The sequence below is a fragment of the Pseudonaja textilis genome, chromosome 1 (assembly GCF_049901715.1).
Source record: "Pseudonaja textilis isolate UNSWEBS1 chromosome 1, rPseTex1.2, whole genome shotgun sequence".
In the NCBI taxonomy this organism is placed as follows: Eukaryota; Metazoa; Chordata; class Lepidosauria; order Squamata; family Elapidae; genus Pseudonaja; species Pseudonaja textilis.
The window spans coordinates 322,480,013-322,499,319 of record NC_141990.1 but is presented as its reverse complement, the minus strand read 5'-3'; the positions used below and the strand labels follow the sequence as shown (position 1 = coordinate 322,499,319).

General features: G+C 44.3%; 1 protein-coding gene across 1 annotated transcript in view; it reads left to right on the top strand.

The window, feature by feature from the left end:
- The first annotated feature begins 595 nt into the window (after positions 1–595).
- The window catches only part of LOC113452852 (granulocyte colony-stimulating factor receptor-like), a 52,204-nt gene continuing 33,492 nt past the window's right edge, over positions 596–19,307 (top strand). The window contains exons 1-3 of the mRNA XM_087921038.1: positions 596–736; positions 3,120–3,200; positions 8,711–8,789. Of these exons, the coding sequence (XP_087777164.1) occupies positions 596–736; positions 3,120–3,200; positions 8,711–8,789 (301 nt within the window). The remainder of the gene's footprint in view (positions 737–3,119; positions 3,201–8,710; positions 8,790–19,307) is intronic.

Genomic DNA, 19,307 nt, shown 5'->3' with positions numbered 1-19,307 from the left:
GGGAAAGCCATTGAGCAAATCAGATAACATAGCAACTAGCCTTCAAGGGGATTAATTCCGAAATAATAAGAATCACGTAACTCACCAGAAACTCCACTAAGACTCCAAGATCCAGTCACTGCTAGTAAGCCTGGTTTCACCCAGTCTTTTATTTAAGTATTAAATGCACAAAATAATAAATAACTTTTTGGTATATATATATATATATATATATATTTATCCCAGGCACTGCTAGTAAGCCTGGTTTCACCCAGTCTTTTATCTAAGTATTAAATGCACGAAATAATAAATAACTTTTTGGTATATATATATATATTTATCCCAGGCACTGCTAGTAAGCCTGGTTTCACCCAGTCTTTTATTTAAGTATTCAATGCACGAAATAATAAACAACTTTTGGGTATCTTTCTTTTTTTAGGTAATTAGGGCAAAGAAGCCACGTCGAGTTGGCCACACCCACCCAGTCACATGACCACCTAGCCACACCCAATCCCATGACCATCCGATCACATGACCACCCAGCCACACCCACCCAGCCAGTCATTAGGGCAAAGAGCCCTTTGCAAAAAAAATGTAAAGCCCATCCCTGGCTAAAATGGATGAAAAACGGTTGCAGGACCTGGATATGTCCAATCTAATGAAGAGAAGAACAAGGGCTGATGCGATAGCAATCTTCCAATATTTGGGGGATGTCACAGAGAAGTGGGGTAGAACACCTTCTCCAAAGCACCTGAAGGTAGGATAAGAAGAAAGGAATAGAAACTTACCAAAGTGAGACCCAACCAAGAACTTACTAAGGAGAAATTTCCTGACAGTGATAACAATGAATCACTTGCCTCCAGAAAATGGTACACTGGAAGTGGGCAGAGCAAAAGCCAATATTAGGTGGGACTATCCCTTTCTCATTGCCCCCCCCCCCAAAAAAAAACTGGAAGCGGGGAGAAGCGAGATAGATTCCACCAAGGGTGGAATAACTGTTTGCAAAGCAGACTGTTCAACGTATGGCTATTTCTTTAAGAACGGTTCAGATTTATGACAGTGCTGAGAAAAGCAGTCCAATACTTGAAGGGCTGCCAAAAAGAAGAGGGGGGTCAACCTATTCTCCAAAGCGGGGGTCTCCAACCTTGGCAACTTTAAGACTTGTGGACTTCAACTCCCAGAGTTCCTCAGCCAGCTTTGCTTAAAGTCTTAAAGTTGCCAAGGTTGGAGACCCCTGCTCCAAAGCACCTGAAGGTAGGACAAGAAGCAACAGATGGAAACTGATCGAGGATAGAAGCAACTTCTCTTCTCTTCTCCTCTCTTCCCTTCCCTTCCCTTCCCTTCCCTTCCCTAGTCTTCTCTTCCATCTTTTTCACCCACAGAACCTCCTTCAGAGAGCTGCATCTTCACATCATGTGTCCAAAGTAGGACAATTCTATTCTATTCTATTCTATTCTATTCTATTCTATTCTATTCTATTCTATTCTATTCCCTATTCTATTCTATTCTAATCTTCATCCCATCTATTCTATTCTATTCTATTCTATTCTATTCTATTCTATTCTATTATAATCTAATCTTCATTCCATCTATTCTATTCTATTCTATTCTATTCTATTCTATTCTATTCTATTCTATTCTATTCTATTCTATTCTATTCTATTCTATTCTAATCTTTATCCCATCTATTCTATTCTATTCTATTCTATTCTATTCCCTATTCTATTCTATTCTATTCTATTCTATTCTATTCTATTCTATTCTATTCTAATCTAATCTAATCTTCATCCCATCTATTCTATTCTATTCTATTCTAATCTTTATCCCATCTATTCTATTCTTTTCTATTCTTTTCTATTCTATTCTAATCTTTATCCCATCTATTCTATTCTATTCTATTCTATTCTATTCCTTATTCCCTATTCTATTCTATTCTATTCCTTATTCCCTATTCTATTCTATTCCTTATTCCCTATTCTATTCTATTCTATTCTATTCTATTCTTTATCCCATCTATTCTATTCTATTCTATTCTATTCTTTATCCCTTCTATTCTATTCTATTCTATTCTATTCTATTCTATTCTATTCTATTCTATTCTATTCTATTCTATTCTAATCTAATCCAATCTTTTTCAGCCTCAGAACCTCCTTCAGAGAGCTGGATCTTCACATCATGTGTCCAAAGTAGGATAATTTGAACACGGTCATCAGTGCCCCGAGGGAGAAACCTGACTTGATTTCTTGGTATATAAGAAAGGTAAATTATATTAAGAAAAAACATTAGGTGCTCTGAAGTCTAGTATCGACCTCACAGGTTGTCCCATGTTCTCGTCTGGCATCTTCAGGCTGACTATTCAGACTCCTCCCTAGGGCTTTCTGCTGATTGGCCAGGGAGCATAGGCCACACCCCCTTCTTAACAGGCAGCTTATACAAAGCTTTGCTCTCACTCACCTGTTCCTTTCAGCCTGGGAGGCTTCTCAGCTTTTATCTATAGGAGATGGATCTCCAGTTTCCAATTTGAAGTGCGCTTTCTGTCTTGCCCAGTAAGGAAGTGGATTTTATGCCAGGGTTGGAACCCTTCTCTCTTTCTCTCTTGTTTTTCTCTTTCTCTCTCCCACACATCTCTCTCTTTCACTTTCTCACTTTCTTTCTTTCTCCCACTTTTTCTTTCTCTCTCTCTCCGTCTCTCCGTATGTTTCTCTTTCTCTCTCCTTCTCTTTCTCTTTTTCTGTCTCACACTTTCTCTCTCTGTGTGTATGTATGTTTATCTTCCTTCCTTCCTTCCTTTCTTTTTCTTTCTTTCTTTCTTTCTTTCTTTCTTTCTTTCTTTCTTTCTTTCTTTCTTTCTTTCTTTCTTTCTTTCTTTCTTTCTTTCTCTCTCTCTCTCTCTCTCTCTCTCTCTCTCTCCCTCCCTCCCTCCCTCCCTCCCTCTCCCTCTCTCTTTTAACCCAGGGGAGGTAGGGCCCTTTATCCCTGAACCAGTCAGAGTTCTTTTCTCTCTTTTTTTTTTGGACACTTTTCAAAAGGAGAGACCAGAGACCGCATACATTTCTGTGGCAGGCAAGAAACGGCCGAGATTTGAAACCTCCAGAATGAAAACAGAAAGTCTTTATGATTTTTGCCTGTCTTTTGTCTAGAAAACCAGGGAGCCCCATTTGCATCGGTGTGCGAGAAGCGATGATTTCCAAAGCCCGCGGCAGCCAAAGCTTCGCTTGGAGGTAAGTACCGTCTTTCAAAGTATTATTTAGCAGGGAAGAAACAGCAGGACAGAGCTAGAAGCCGGAGGAGGGAATAATAAGGCTAGCTGGCGTAGAGCAGCAAGGAGATTAATTGCTATAGTCCTTTTTATGGTCCTGAGCGAAGAGGTGAGGCTGTGGGTTCAAGGGCTGGGGGATGCTATAGACAAGAATTCACCAACTCCTGCTTTGCAGAGCTGGCCAAGGCTGTATTTGCAATGATAAACCGATGTCTCTCCTTTCTACTTTCCAAACCCACCTGTTAATCTCCTGCGTGTAGAGCGATAGAGACAAAGGATGTTTTTCTTTTATTTCTTCGCAAAGTACGTTGTTAAAAGAAGCAAAGGTTTTGTTGTGTAGCTGCAGATGGAGAGAAGAGAAATGCATCTGAGGAGGGCAGCTCCAGACCACGAAAGTTTCTGCTATGCCATAAAATTGGTTTAAGCAGAAAAGTTACTATCAGACACTTCCTGATTCTTTTGGGGTCACTTAGGCTACAATGAAGAGAAACGGATTTTAATCAGGAATAGATGAGGATGTAAGAACCTGCAGGCAAAACACCTATTTCTGTTTTTTTTTTTTTTTTTAAAGAAAAATCATTGATATAATAGTAGCTTTAGAGCAGGGGGTATCCAACTACGGGAACTCTAAGACTGGTGGATTTCAACTTCCAGAATTCTCCGGCCAGTCAGTCCTGGGAGTCGAAGTGCACCAGTCTTAAAGTTCCCGACACGCTTGCCTTAGAGGGTGCATTAGAGGTCAGCTATTCGAGGCTGAAATCTTTCAATTGCACTGTTTTTGTCCAAACTCCTTGTCTTAAATGACCAATATAGGGGCAGTTCCTCTGCCTCTTTCAACTCAACCCATTTCACAGGATTGTTGTAAGCGGGTGGGGGAATAGGAGGAGAAAGATGTGTTAGATATATTCGCTATCTCGAGCCATTTGTAGAAATTATAAAGAGGTGACGTGAGAGCAGTCTTCCAATATCTCAGGGGCTGCCGCAAAGAAGAGGGAGTCAACCTATTCTCCAAAGCCCCTGAAGGCAGGACAAGCAGAGGGGGTATTCAGCCAGTTCTGGAGAACCGGTAGCGGAAATTTTGAGTAGTTTGGAGAACCGGCACATCCCACCTCTGACTGGTCCCACCCCCATCTCTTCTCTGCCTCCCAAGTCCCAGCTGATCGGCTGGGTCTCCTTTGGTTGCCCTGCACAGGAGAATGGAGCTGGAAAGCAGGTTAGTGGGGTGGGGAAGGAAGGGGGATTTTGCAGTATATCCTTCCCCTGCTATGCCCACCAAGCCATGCGCACAGAACCGGTAACAAAAGTGTTTGAATCCCACCTCTGAGGACAAGAAGCAATGGGAGGACACTAATCAAGGAGAGAAGCAACCTAGAACTAAGGAGAAATTTCCTGACAGTGAAAACAAATTAATCAGTGGAACAGCTGGCCTCTAGAAGTTAGAAGACCTCCAAGGTTCCTTCCAACTTTGTTATTCTATTCTATTCTATTCTATTCCTCATTCCCTATTCTATTCTATTCCTTATTCCTTATTCCCTATTCTATTCTATTCTATTCTATTCTATTCTATTCTATTCTATTCTATTCTATTCTATTCTATTCTATTCCTTATTCCCTATTCTATTCTATTCTATTCCTTATTCCCTATTCTATTCCTTATTCCCTATTCTATTCTTTTCTATTCTATTCTATTCCTTATTCCCTGTTCTATTCTATTCCTCTTCCCTTCTATTCCTTTTCGCTTTCCCTTCCTCTTCCTTTCCCTTCCATGTTTTCTATTTCATTCCATTCTAAATAAATAAAATCTTAGTTGCCCCGAAGTGTTCAACTTTAGCCTTGCCCTCCAGAACAACCAAGGCTAACGGGACCACGCAGTCCTTTGGCTTTCTGGGAACTCAGCTCCCAGGAAAGTCGGCAGCTTTGCAGGAAGTGAAAAATCGTCTATTTGATTTTTATTTTATTTTTTTACTGAAAATGTTTGAGGAGATAGAAGATGGGCAGGGAGGAAGGAGGGGTGAGAAATAAGTGGGTGTGGAAAAATAAGGACAGTGTGAGACCCAGAGGCAATCCCAGAGGTGAAATTATGAATAAAGGAGAATATTTGTAGTTTTCTTGCAGATGTTCCATGTCCCAAACTAAGTAACGTTACATTGACGCAATGTGTCAACCATAGCTTATGAGCCTAAAGACTACTTCACCGTGAGATGGGTGGCCTTTAAGTTTAATATTTTTTTAAAAAAAATAGTAAAAACAACCAAGGTGGCTCGCTGACCATCACCAAGCAGGAGCCATTCGAAAGCCCGTCTTCCCCAATTCAGGAGATAATTCTGAGGTTGTCTGTCTCACGAACATGATTTTTAGGATGGCTGATTAGAACTTTACCTGGACACCCCAAAGCCCTTTCCAACTTTTTCTCTCTCCCCAAAAAATTACTTAAAATAGGAGGGGCGGGGGGAGAGGGATTGCTTACTTTGAAGATTGGGGAAGAAGGTGAGAAACAGAAAGAGAGAAAGCAAGAATGGTTAGAGGAATGGATAGATTGGATGGGTGGGTGGGTGGATAGAGGGATGGATGGATGGATGGATGGATGGATGGGTGGGTGAATAGATTGGATGGATGGATGGATGGATGGGTGGGTGGATGGGTGGATGGATGGATGGATAGATAGATTGGATGGATGGATGGATAGATTGGATGAATGGATGGATAAATTGGATGGATGGATGAATAAATGGGATGGATGGATGGATAAATTGGATGGATGGTTGGGTGGGTGGGTGGATGGATGGGGGTGGATAGATTGGATGGATGGATACATTGGATGGATGGATGGATTGGATAGATGTATGGATGGGTGGATAGATTGGATGGATGGATGGATGGATAAATTGGATGGATGGATGAATAAATGGGATGGATGGATGGATAAATTGGATGGATGGTTGGGTGGGTGGGTGGATGGATGGGGGTGGATAGATTGGATGGATGGATACATTGGATGGATGGATGGATTGGATAGATGTATGGATGGGTGGATAGATTGGATGGATGGATGGATAAATTGGATGGATGGATGAATAAATGGGATGGATGGATGGATAAATTGGATGGATGGATGAATAAATGGGATGGATGGATGGATAAATTGGATGGATGGTTGGGTGGATGGATAGATGGATGGATAGATTGAATGGATAGATGGATGGATGGATAGATTGGATGGGTGAGTGGGTGGATGGATGGATGGATAGATGGATAGATTGGATGGCTGGATGGATAAATTAGATGGATGGATGGATTGGATGGATGGATGGATGGATAGATGGATGAAATGATGGATGGATAAATTGGATGGAGGGATAAATAAATTGGATGGGTGGATGGATAGACTGGTGGGTGGGTGGGTGGACTGATGGATGGATAGATTGGATGGATGGATGGATTGGACGGGTGGGTGGGTGGATTTTAAAGTATAGGATAGAGAGAGAGAAAAAAGAGAAAGATAAACAGGTAGATGGATAGATTGGAAAAGGTGGGTGGATATACAAAGTAGAGAGAAAGAGTATGAGAAAAAGAGAGAAAGAGAAAAAGATAAATGGAACGATGGATAGATATACAAAGTAGATAGAGGATAGAGAGATAGATAAACAGAAATAATTGTTTTGCGTTGTATAAATTACAGGGATGGATGGATGGATATACAAAGTTTCTTGGCCTTTGTTAACCTGGATTTGATCTTTAACTTAGTGTAGGAACCTCCATCATCGTTGATGTCATCATGCTTTCTCTTTCCATTTTGATACACAAACAATCAGAAGTAGAGTGCGCTATTCTCATTACAGCTAGTCTTCGACTTACAACACTTCGTTTAGTGACCATTCGAAGTTACGACAGCATTAAAAAAAAAAAAAAGGGACCGATGACCGGTTTTGCAGCATCCCCACAATCACATGATAAAATTCAAAGTGCTTGGCAACTGGCAGGTGCTTAGGATGGTTGCATGGTCCCAGGGTCACGTGATCACCATTTTGTAACCTTCCAAGACAACGTCCGACAAACAAACTCTCTTCTGCACCCCCATTTTACAAGCTTTCTTGCCGCAGTTGTTAACTCAATCAGTGCACTCATTCAGTTAGTAACACAGTTGTTAAGTGAATCCGGCTTCGCCGCTGACTTGTCAGAAGGTCACAAAAGGGGATCACATGACACCAAGACACTGCGACCATCATAAACACAAACCAGTTGCGAAAGGTCCAAAATTTTGATTGCAAAGCACCTTTGGGACAACTATACCCTGGATGACTGAAAATATGAGACGCTCATAAGTCAATTTTTTCAGTGCTGCTGTAACTCTGAACAGCCCTTAAATGAATGGTTGTATGTCGAGGATTATCTGTACGTAGATAAGGGAAAGGAAGGGAGGGAAGAGGAGAGGGAAATGAGGGGAGGGGAGGTGCGGGGGAGAGATCAATGACTGTCCAGTCTCTTCTTAAAATCTTCCAGTGTTGGAGCATTCACAACTTCTGGAGGCAAGTTGTTCCACTGGTTAATTGTTCTCTCAGTCAGGAAATTTCTCCTTAGTTCTAGGTTGCTTCTCTCCTGGATTAGTTTCCACCCGTTGCTTCTTGTCCTGCCTTCAGGGGCTTTGGAGAAGAGCTTGACTCCCTCTTCTTTGGAGCAGCCCCTGAGATATTAGAAGACTGCTATCATGTCTCCCCTAGTCCTCCTTTTCATCAAACTAGACATACCCAGTTCCAGCAACCAGTTCCTCATACGTTTTAGCCTCCAGTCCCCTAATCCTCTTCGTTGCTCTTCTCTGCGCTCTTTCTAGAGTCTCAACATCTTTTTTACATCGCGGAGACCAAAACTGGATGCAGGATTCCAAGTGTGGCCTTACCCAGGCCTTATAAAATGGTATTAACACTTCCTGTGATTCTATCCCTCTGTTTATGCAGCCTAGAACTGTGTTGGCTTTTTTGGCAGCTGCTGCCACACGGCTGGCTCATATTTAAATGGTTGTCTACTAGGACCCCGAGATCCTTCTCCCAGTTACTACTGTTGAGCCAGGTACCACCTATCCTGTACCTGGGCCTTGGCTTTTTCTTGCCTCAGTGTGGAACCTCTATTTTGTTAAGATCATGCCCGATGTTCAAGTCTGTCAGGATCCTTCTCAAGCCCATCACCGGCTATCACTTTTCACAGCCCTTTTTTTTGGGCTCGTTGGAGCAAAAATCCAACAGCTGAATCAAGAGTGAAGCCCCCCCCCCCCCTTCCCTCTTCTTCCTTCTCCTTCTCCAAGTCCCTTTCTTCCTGGTTGCCAGCTTGTTGGAGCGACCGAGCAGGGGGAGTTTGCTTGAAGCGTGCACTTGCATAATTTACAATGTGCCACACGCACGCACCGATTTGATTTTCAAAAAAGGGAGAGAAAAAAACTTAAGGGAGATTTAAATACCTGCCATTGTCGTCTCTTGGCAGCTGCGGTGCGCTGTGAGCTTCAGGATGTCCTTCCTGCTGGCGTGGATCGTGGTTCTTCTCACCTGCCTCTCCTGTCTAGGTAAGAACGGAGATCCAGAACAGAGTTTTTGGTGGGGTGAATGCAACAAGTCCTCGACTTATGGCTGAAAGAGAGCCCCCAAAATGTCTGTCAGTAAACAAGGCATTTGTTATGGGAGCTTGGCTCCATTTTAGGACCTTATGGAGATCCAGAACAGAGTTTTTGGTGGGTTGAATGCAGCAAGTCCTCGACTTATGGCCAAAAGAGAGCCCCCAAATTTATGTCACTAAACAAGACATTTGTTACGGGAGTTTTGCTCCATTTTAGGACTTTACGGAGATCCAGAACAGAGTTTTTGGTGGGTTGAATGCAGCTAGTCCTCAAGGTACGGTCGCAGCTGAAGCCCAACATGTCTGTCGCTAAACGAGACATTTGTTACAGGAGTTCTGCTCCATCTTAGGACCTTCCTTGCCACCGGTGTTAAGTGAATCACTGCATTTATTACATTACAGGTAATCCTCGACTTGCAACAGTTCATGTAGTGACCATTCATAGTTACAACCGCACTGAAAAAAATGATTTCTGACCATTTTTTTCACACTTACGAACTTCGTAGCAGCCCCAGGATCATGTGATCAAAATTCAGACCCTTGCCAACTGCTTCATACTTATGATAGTTGCTGCATCCCGGGGTCATCCGATCCCCTTTTGTGACCAGCGAAGTCAAGAGGGAAGCCAGATTCACTGAATGACCATGTTGCTCACTTATGAACTGCAGGGATTCACTTAGCAACTGTGGCAAGGAAGGTCGTAAAATGGGACAAGGCTCACTGATAAACGTCTCACTTCACCGCAGAATTGTGGAGCTCAATTGTGGTCGCAAGTCAAGAACTACCTGTAGTAATGCGGTTGTTAAGTGAATCTGGCTTCCCTATTGACTTTGCTTGCCAGAAGGTTGTAAAAGGGGATCGGATACCCCAGGAGACGGCAACCATCATAAATATAAACCCGTTGCCCACGGTTCTGAGTTCTGATCACACAGACCTGGGGATGCTGCAACAGTCATAAGTGTGAAAAATAGTCAGGTCACTTTTTTTTCAGTGCCGTTGTAACTTCAGTCACTAAATGGAACTGTTGTAAGTCGAGGACTACCGTATACTTAGCTTGAGTTCCTGATTTTCAAAATGTAAGTGTCTTTCTCTGTCAGTCAAATCATTAGGTAAAGTTTCCGCTCGCACATAAGTGCTAGTCGTTATTTCCGACTCTAGGGGGCGCTGCTCATCTCCGTTACAAAGCCAAAGAAGAGCCAGCGCTGTCCGAAGACGTCTCCGTGGTCATGTGGCCGGCATGACTGAATGCTAAAGGCGCACAGAACGCTGTTACCTTCCCACCAAAGTGGTGCCTATTTTTCTACTTGCATTTTTTTTTTACATGCTTTCGAATTGCTAGGTTGGCAGAAGCTGGGACAAGTAACGGGAGCTCACTCCATTATGCAGCGCTAGGGATTCGAACCGCCGAACTGCCAACCTTTCTTATCGACAAGCTCAGCGTCTTAGCCACTGAGCTACTGCATCAGTGGTGGGATTCAAATTTTTTTTACTACCGGTTCTGTGGGTGTGGCTTGGTGGGCGTGGCTTGGCTTGGTGTGGGGAAGGATATTGCAAAATTCCCCTTTCCCTTCCCACCCCACTAACCTGCTTTCCAGCTCCGTTCTCCTGGGCAGGGCAACCAAAGGAGATCCAGCCAATCAGCTGGGACTCAATGGGAGGCAGAGAAGAGATGGGGGCGGGGCCTATAAGAAGTGGCATTTGCCGGTTCTCCAAACTGTTCAAAATGTCCGCTACTGGTCCCCAGTCAAATCATTAGCAGATGTCAAATCAATAACACCCCCCTCTAAAGCTGTTAACTTGTTTCTCTCGGCCTTCGCTCCAATTAAATGGTCCGGGAAATAAACCACAGAGCGCTGACCTAGTTCTCCAGTCTAAATGCAAGCCCTTGCTCATTTTGAAGTGCAGGCGGTCCTCGACTTACGACCGGTTGCTTAGCAACCATTTGAAGTTACTGCAGACTTCCCCAGAAGATCCATCTACTGATAGCCCTCGATTTACAACCGTTCGTTTAGTGATGATTCAAAGTTACAACCGTACCGAGAAAAAGTGACATGACTGTTTGCTTGCGCTTACGACCGTTTAGGCCTCCCCATGGTCACGTGATCAACAGGGAGTGGTGCGGTGGCGTAGAGGTGGAGCTCTCGCCTCAAAATCGGGAGGCTGTGAGTTCGATCCTAGGTAGAGGCAGGTATTTCTCTCTCTGGGCACAATGAGAAACAAACAAAACTCCTCATTGGCAACAGGAATGGCATCTGGCCATTAAAAAAAACATTCTGCTAGCTCCATTCAGTGGCTCAGACTCCACCTCATAAGGGATTATGGGGTCATTAAAAGATGGTGATGATTGTCACATGGTCAACAGTCAGATGCTTGGCAATTGACTCATACTGGGTTTGTACAGGTAGTCCTCAACTTACAACAGTTCATTCAGTGACTGTTTGAAGTTACAACGGCACTGAAAAAGTGATCTACGACCATTTTTCAGACTTATGACTGTTGTAGTACCCCCATGGTCATGTGATTTACATTCATGGTCATGTGATTTACATTCATGGTCATGTGACTTAATTCAGATGCTTGACAACTGACTCACATTTATGACAGTCACAGTGTCCTGGATCATACGGTCCCCTTTTGCAACCTTCTGACAAGTAAAGTCAATGGGGAAGCCGGATTCACTTAACAACCCTGGTTACTAACTTAACCACTGGGATGATTCATTTAACAATGGTGACAAGAAAGGTTGTAAAATGGGACAAAACACACTTAACAAGTGTCTCACTTAGCAATGGAAATTTTGAACTCAATTTTGGTCGTGAGCCGAGGACAACCTGTATTATCAGGTTTGAAGTTCCCCCTCTACCCCAGGCAGTTATTAAGGGAGCTTGGCCCTACTCTACATCCTTTTTGCCCCAGTCATTAAGTGAATCATTGCGGTTCTTAAGTGAATCATATCTGTCCTACTTAATGATTGTGGGCCATTCACTTAATGACCACAGAACAAGTGGGGTTATAAACTCATTGTGGTTTTGTTTAACGACCATAATGCTTAGTGACCAAGTCACAGATAACAATTGGGGTCGCTGAGTGAAGAAGCCCAGCATAAATCTCCCAATCTAACCTACAACCACCACTAACCTCCAAATTCCTGTTGGCTATGGTTCTTTTTCTTTTTTTTTTCTTTTCCTTTTAATTTAAAAATGGTTTAAAGAAGGGGAAAGCAATTTCCTGTTTTGTAATAAATTCGGAGCCTGGGGCTTCATCGCTTCTGATGAAGATTGCACCTGATGCGGAGCTGGAAATCAAAGTAAATCTTCCATCCTGCTGGAGAATCCGAGGAAGACTTTTAGAACAAAGACCGTCGTAAGGCTAGAAGTCTGTGGAGATTCTCCGTCATCCGGATCATGGTTATCTCAAAGATGCTTTTTTTTTCAGGAGGCAATTGGACTTTTTTGGTTTTTTTTCTTTGAAGACATTTCACTTCTTATCCAAGAAGCTTCTTCAGCTCTGACCGGATGGCGGAGAACGGAAGGGTTTATACTCCTTGCAGACAGCTGGTCATTTGCGTACTTTGAGAGAGTCCTTGAGGCCACTTGGACGTTGGTTTGAAAGAGGGGTCGAAGAGGCCATCTGTGTCAAAACTGAACAGCCCTCACTCCACAGAGCGGGAGGGATACAATATCGTTTATCTCCTGTTTACAACACAGTCCTTTCAGCGGTTCCAAGAAGGCTCCACACCCATTTGCACCACTCAGGTGACCTTGAGGACACAGATAAACCTCCAAGTGGCCTCAAGGACTCTCTAAAAAAGGATGCAAATGACCAGCTGGGTCTGCAAGGAGTATAAATCCTTCCATTCCCACCATCCTGTCAGAGCTGAAGAAGCTTCTTAGGTGAGGAGTGAAATGTCTTCAAAGAAAAACCAGAAAGTCCAGTTGCTTCTTGATCAAAAGCACCTTTGGGATAAGGCCAGGGGTCAGATTCAGGCCCGGTTCGGGCCAGTTCGAGTGAACCTGATGTTAAATATATATCCGGTTTGCTGAACCAGTAGTTGAACTGACCGACTGGCCCCGCCCACCCTTCCTCTTCCCTCCCAGGAGTCTGTATGCAGCCCATTTTGGGTGCAGGGTCTGTGTGGAGACTCTGGGAGGGTGAAAAACAGGCCAAACCGGAAGTTCCAGAAGTCCAGAAACTGGCCTGTTTCCCGCTTCCGGAGGGCCTTCAGAGCCTAGGAGAGGCCATTTTGACCCTCCCGGAGTCCCGAGGGAAGCCTCCGGACTCTGGGGAAGGTGAAAAACGGCCATCCCGGAAGTTCCGGTTGACCACGCCCACCGAGCAACCGGGCAGTGAACCGGTTGTCGGGATTTTTTGAATCCCACCCCAGGTTGGACACCAATACCATCCCAGTCATTGAACAGGGGGGGTTGGACTAGAAGACCTCCAAGGTCCGTTCCACCACTCCGTTATTCTGTCAAAGGAACTCTGAACTGGAATTGGGGGTGGGGGCTTTAATCGACCTTCACACACACACACACACACACACACACACACTCACAAACCCTGTTCTGGACCATGCAAGGTACATCTTTGTGGGCGAATTGTGTTCCTGCATTTGGGCGGTTTGGTATTTCCTGCCGCCTGCTTGCTTTTCCCCTCTGTTCCTCCCTGGGCCACGTTCTCTCCATATTCAATAGGTGCATTATTTTATTTTATTTTCTTCCTTTTCTTCCTTTCGTTCTTTCTGTGCCGGCTTTGTGGAAGTGGAAGGAACATTGTGTCCAGGGTTACAAATCGTTGGAAGAAAGCCAGCCGGTTCTCCGGTTTTTTGGTTTTCTTTTTCATCAGCACTAGCCCTCCCCCCACCCACCCACCCCCAGGGCAGGGGAAGGGGATTCGGAGTGGCTTTGCAGGCAGAAGGGATCGTGGGTTGGTGGTGAAAGTCCTGGTAGCCGCTGATCCTTTTCCCAGAGGTCTCGGGCAGTTTAGCGCTGCATTTACGAATCCGATTTTAATTCATTCTTCCTTCATGAATTAATTAGATCGTGGGGTCTCCAACCTTTGCAACTTTAAGCCTGGTGGACTTCAACTCCCAGAATTCCTCAGCCGGCTGGGAGTTGCAGTCCACCAGTCTTAAAGTTGCCAAGGTTGGAGGCCCATGAATTAGATCACAGGGTGTGCAAATCCCAGAGTCTCCCTCTCTCTCTCTCCCACAGCCCCTTTACTCCTGAGGTGTTGCCTCTCATTATTATTATTATTATTACCTTTATTGTCAGAGTACAACATGTGTACAGTGAGTTTGTCTCTCGGGTCTGTCAAAAAGCCACCTTTGAATGGTCATGTTTGATGTGTTCCGTTGGGAGTCGATTTGTAATCCCAAAGCTGTGGTTTTCTTGAAGACATTTCACTACTCTACTAGGTAACCACATCAGCAGGGCATGTCTGATAAAATGCTTGCAAGGAAACCACCAAGCTCAGAGAGCACCAAGGACCCCCCCAGTTCAACCCTGAACTGTTGGAATCCCCAATCTGTTAAATTTAATGTGAGGTTTATCCTGCGTCCACTCTCTCTCTCCCTCTCCCTCTCTCAGAGAGAGAGAGAGAGAGAAACATGGAGAAAGAAAGAGAATGTCAGTCAGAGAGAGAGAGAGAGAGAGAGACAGAAAGAGAAAAAGAGAGAAAGAGAAAAGAGAGAGAAAGAAAGACAAAGAGGGAGACAGAAAGAGAGAAAGAGAGAGAGAAAGAAAGAAAGAAAGAAAGAAAAGAAAGAAAGAAAGAAAGAAAGAAAGAAAGAAAGAAAGAAAGAAAGAAAGAAAGAAAGAAAGAAAAAGAAAAAGAAAGGAAGAAAGGAAGAAAGAAAGAAAGACAAAGAGGGATAAAAAAGAGAAACAGAGAAAAAAGAGAGGAGAGAAAGAGTGAGAGAAAGAAAGAGAGAGAGAAAGAAAGAGAGAGAGGAAAAAAGACAAAGAGGGAGAAAAAAGAGAAAAAGAAAGAAAGAAGAGTGAGAGAAAAAAAGAGAGGAAGAAAAAGGAAGAAAGAGAAAGATGGAAAAAAAGAGAGAAAAATAAAGAAAAAGAAGGGAGAGAAAGACAGAATGAGAGAAAGAAAAAGGAAGAAAGAGAAGAAAGAAAGAAGCGTTCTCACTTCTAATTTTTTCATTAGTGTATAGTATAAAATACAAAAATAAAAAAGCAAATAGTAGAACACAGAGCCGAGGGGAAGAGGGAAGTGTGGAAGTAGAAGGAAGGGTAAAAAGGCTTTGAATTCTCTTGCAGTGGAATAAGGCATTAACATTAAACCACACATTTTTACTTTTCCTTTACTTATTTTTACCTTTTTTACTTTAAACTAGCCATTTCTCTAACAACAAATCAATCTGATCAGTAAAACCCCAAATGAAAGTTTCATTTTTTTTGCCCCACCTCAAACACAAAAGCCCAGAAGCCGTTTCCAAGTAGAAACAAAAGTACTTATATTCTTTTCTTCGATCAAAACGGGCAATTTAGCCATCTTTTCTCACTTCTCAAAGCATAGACACCCCCACTGGCCATCCCCTGGGAGTGCTTGATTTGAAAGTTGACACTACGGTAATCTTCAACTTACAACCATGGGTTAAGTGGCTGTCCAAAGTTACAACAGCTCTGAAAAAAAGGGACTTGCAACCGGTTCACTTGTACCTACAACAGTTGCATCATCCTCCGTGTGATCAAAATTCAGGCGTGTGGAAAACAGCACATACTTATGACGGTTGCAGCATCCTGGTCACATGATCACTATTTGCAACCTTCCCAGCCAACTCCCGTCAACGGGAGAAGCCGGATTTGCTTAATGGCCGCACGACCCACTTTTTTAAAAAAAAATTAAGCGATTTGCTTAACAACTATGGCAAAAAGGTGATAAAATTGGACACCGCTCACTTAACGATCTTAGCCATGGAAATTCCTATCCCGACAGCAGTCGTAAGTCGCAGGACTGGCTGTATAACAATGGATTCAGATTCTGGGTGGGGAATTAATGGGTTGGAATATAAGTGATCTCCAGGTACCCTTTCCATCCTTTCATACGAGAAGAAAATCCAACCAGTAAGTCAGGTTTCCATGGAGATTAATCTAACTCTGTTGATGGCACTTAATCAATCACACAAAATTGGTTTAAGAGCAGAACAGAAAGATTGGACTTTGAAAACATCTTTAAATAAAGACTAGATGACCCACCATTAAGGATGCTCTAATGATGAAATCCTGAATTGGTCAAGACCAGAATAACAGAATAACAGAGTTGGAAGGGACCTTGGAGGTCTTCTAGTCCAGCCCCTGCTCAAGCAGGAAACCCTATACCATTTCAGACAAATGGTTATCCAATCTCTTCTTTAAAACTTCCAGAGTTGGAGCATTCACAACTTCTGGAGTCAAGTAGTTCCACTGGTTAATTGTTCTCATGTCAGGAAATTTTTCCTTAGTTCTAGGTTGCTTCTCTCCTTGATTAGTAAGAGGAGGAAGGAGAGGAAGAAAAAAAATCAAAGGAGAGGAGGAGGAAGGAGAAAAAGAGGAAAAGGAGGAGAGAAAAGGAGGAAGAAGAGGGGGAACAGAGAAGAAGAGAAATGGTAAGACAATGAAGAGGAAGAGAAGAAAAGGAGGAGGTGGAGGAAGAAGGAAAGGGGAAGGAATGCAGAAAAGAGGGGGAGAGGAAGAGAAGAGGAAAAGAAGGAGGAAGAGGAAGAAGAAAAAGGACAGACAAGTGGAAGAGGAGGAAAGGGGGGAGGAAGAGAAAGAAGAAGAAGGCAAAGAAGAAGGAAAGAAGACAAGAAGAGGAGGAGGAAGAGAAAGAAGAAACAGAGGAACAAGAAGAAAAGGAACTTTCTATTGCTGGTCTAATAACAGTCCTTTTTTTTTTATAGAACCGACTTAAATTTAGTTCAGAACATTCCAATTCCTTCACCAACAGAATGAGAAGAACTGACTGAAGCAACCTTAACGTAAGAGAAAAATAGATCCAGACCAACCAAGGACTTTTGAAGGTCTCTAAGTAGAGTGCTAACATTCTCCTCCACCTTCTCTTCATCTTCCACCTCTGCGTGTCATGGTGATTGAACTGCAGCAGGGATGTGAAACTCAAGGCCTATGGGCCGGATCCTGCCGCCCTCCCCCCCGGGCAGGGGTGGACTGCTACGGGTTTGGCCAGGTCCGGGTGGACCTGTTGCTAATCTTATGGCTAGTTTGGTGAACCACCAAATCCCACCCGTGGCTGGCCCTGCCCACCAAGCCACCCCCTCCCCACCCCAGGTATCTTCACGCGGCCCATTTTGGATGTGAGGTAAATGCAGGGCCCTCACGGAGGCTCGGGGAGGGGGAAAAATACAGGCCTCCCAGAAGTTCCAGACCTCTAAAAACAGGCCCATTTCTGGCTTCTGGAGGGCCTCGGGAGCCCGGGGGAGGCAGTTTTCGCCTTCCCAGAGGCTCGAGGAAAGCCTCCGGAGCCTGAGGAGAGGGAAAAATGGGCCCTCATGGAAGTTCTGGAAGTCTGAAAATGGGCCCATTTCTGGCCTCTGGAGGGCCTCGGGAGCCCGGGGGAGGCAGTTTTCGCCATCCCAGAGACTCAAGGAAGGCTGTTGAGGTAATTCCCCGTTAGGAGAATGAGCGCATAGAGGGAGACGTATAGAGAGTAGTGTTGGAATAATACACACACAGCACACAGATACACTGTACAGTAAATGTAGGTTTTTACTTCCAGAAAGGTTTAAGCAAAGTCCAAAATAAGCAGTCCAAAATCATTCACAAGTTAAATCAGTCAGTTTTTCAATCCAGGGATAATCCAAATATCAAAGTCCAGTGTCAAAAAACAGTTCAGTATCAGACTTAACATTAAATCCAGTAATATCAGTCAATTAGAAGAAATGGAGCAACGGCAATACTTTCCAACAGAAGGAAACAGAAACTCACTCACACTCTCTTCTGAGACTAAGACTAAACCACCCAGGTTTCTGGCTCCATCTTATGGCTGTTTGAGAAACCACACCTAATTACAGTTTTGCATTTTCTTAAAGTTACAGTTTTAAAATGTTTATCCTGGTTTATATATTTCTAACCCAAATAGCTGACTTATATTCCTAACAAAGGCCTCCAGACCTGGGGAGAGGGAAAAACGCCCCCTCCCCCCTGCCATGGAGCAGGGGGCTGGCCACCATGGCCCTGCCCACCCAGCAACGGGGCAGAGAACTCATTGTTGACATTTTTGAAGCCCACCCCTGCTCATGGGGTGTTTAGATCTGTCCCGCAGGACTGCCTTGGAAACTGCGAAGGACTGGCCCGCAATGCCTCTGCCCTCAAAGACGAAGCTCGGGAGGGCCGCATGCAGCCCTCCCGAGCTCCGTTTTTGCTGGCAAGGGGTTGCAGGAGGCTGTCGCGGCCGAATATGGAGCTCAGGATCCCGTTTTTGCTGGCAGAGCACTCGGGCTGCCACAAGTCCTCCCCCACCCACCCACCCCGATGCAAGTGGCATCATGCTGGGGGGGACAGCTCTCTCTGCCCCCTCCCCCCGAGTTCGAACAAAACCCTGATGTGGCACTCAATGAAATCGAGTTTGACACCCCTGCTCTACAGCATATCTAGGGCTGTACAAATTGGACCAGGCAAGTGTGGAGAAGAATTAACTTTAAAACTTTGCGACAGTGACCCCAGTCCCAAACTATTGAAAAACTTTCAGGCATTTTTTTTTTTTAAATGTGGATCTATGTGAAGCCTGCAGATCAGGCTACCTTTATTTCATTACCCAAACTAGGTAATATCATCAATAGTAGCACTGAAGGTGTTACCAAGTTGGGTAATGAAACGCCTGCAAGAAAAAAAACCAAGCCGAGAGAAACACCAACCCACACTCCTCCTCTTCCTCCTCCTTCTCCTCCTCTTCCTCCTCCTCCTCTTCCTCCTCCTCCTCCTCCTCCTTGCAAATCTCACCCCTTCTAGCACTGAAGATGTTACCTAGTTGGGTAATGAAACGTCTGCAAGAAAAGAACCAAGCTCAGAGAAACGCCAAAGACCCCACAATTCTCTCCTCTTCCTCTCCGCAAACCCCTGTCCACTGTCACTGCTTTCCCTCCCTCCTCCCCTCTCTCCCTCTCTCTCTCTCTCTCTCCCTCCCTCCCTCCCTCTCTCTCCCTCTCTCTCTCTCTCTCTCTGCCCTCTGAAAATCCGGCCTAGATTTCTCATCGGACCCATTTCCTCTCCGCAATCCTCTTTTGGACTCCACGGCTAGACCGACGAAGCAGATGACAGCCGGCGCTTATGTGGGCCCAACGTCTTCCCTGAGTGTAGGCGAAGCCTCAAACGCCGGCTTGACGTCCCTTCATCAAAAATCCATGGCTCTCAGCCTGCCTGCGAAGCCATTGAAGCTTCTCTCGTAATCACTCCCTGCGCCCCCGAGGCTTGCTGATCTGGCATTCGCGCTGTCCTGAACTCATGCCAATCTTTTCCCT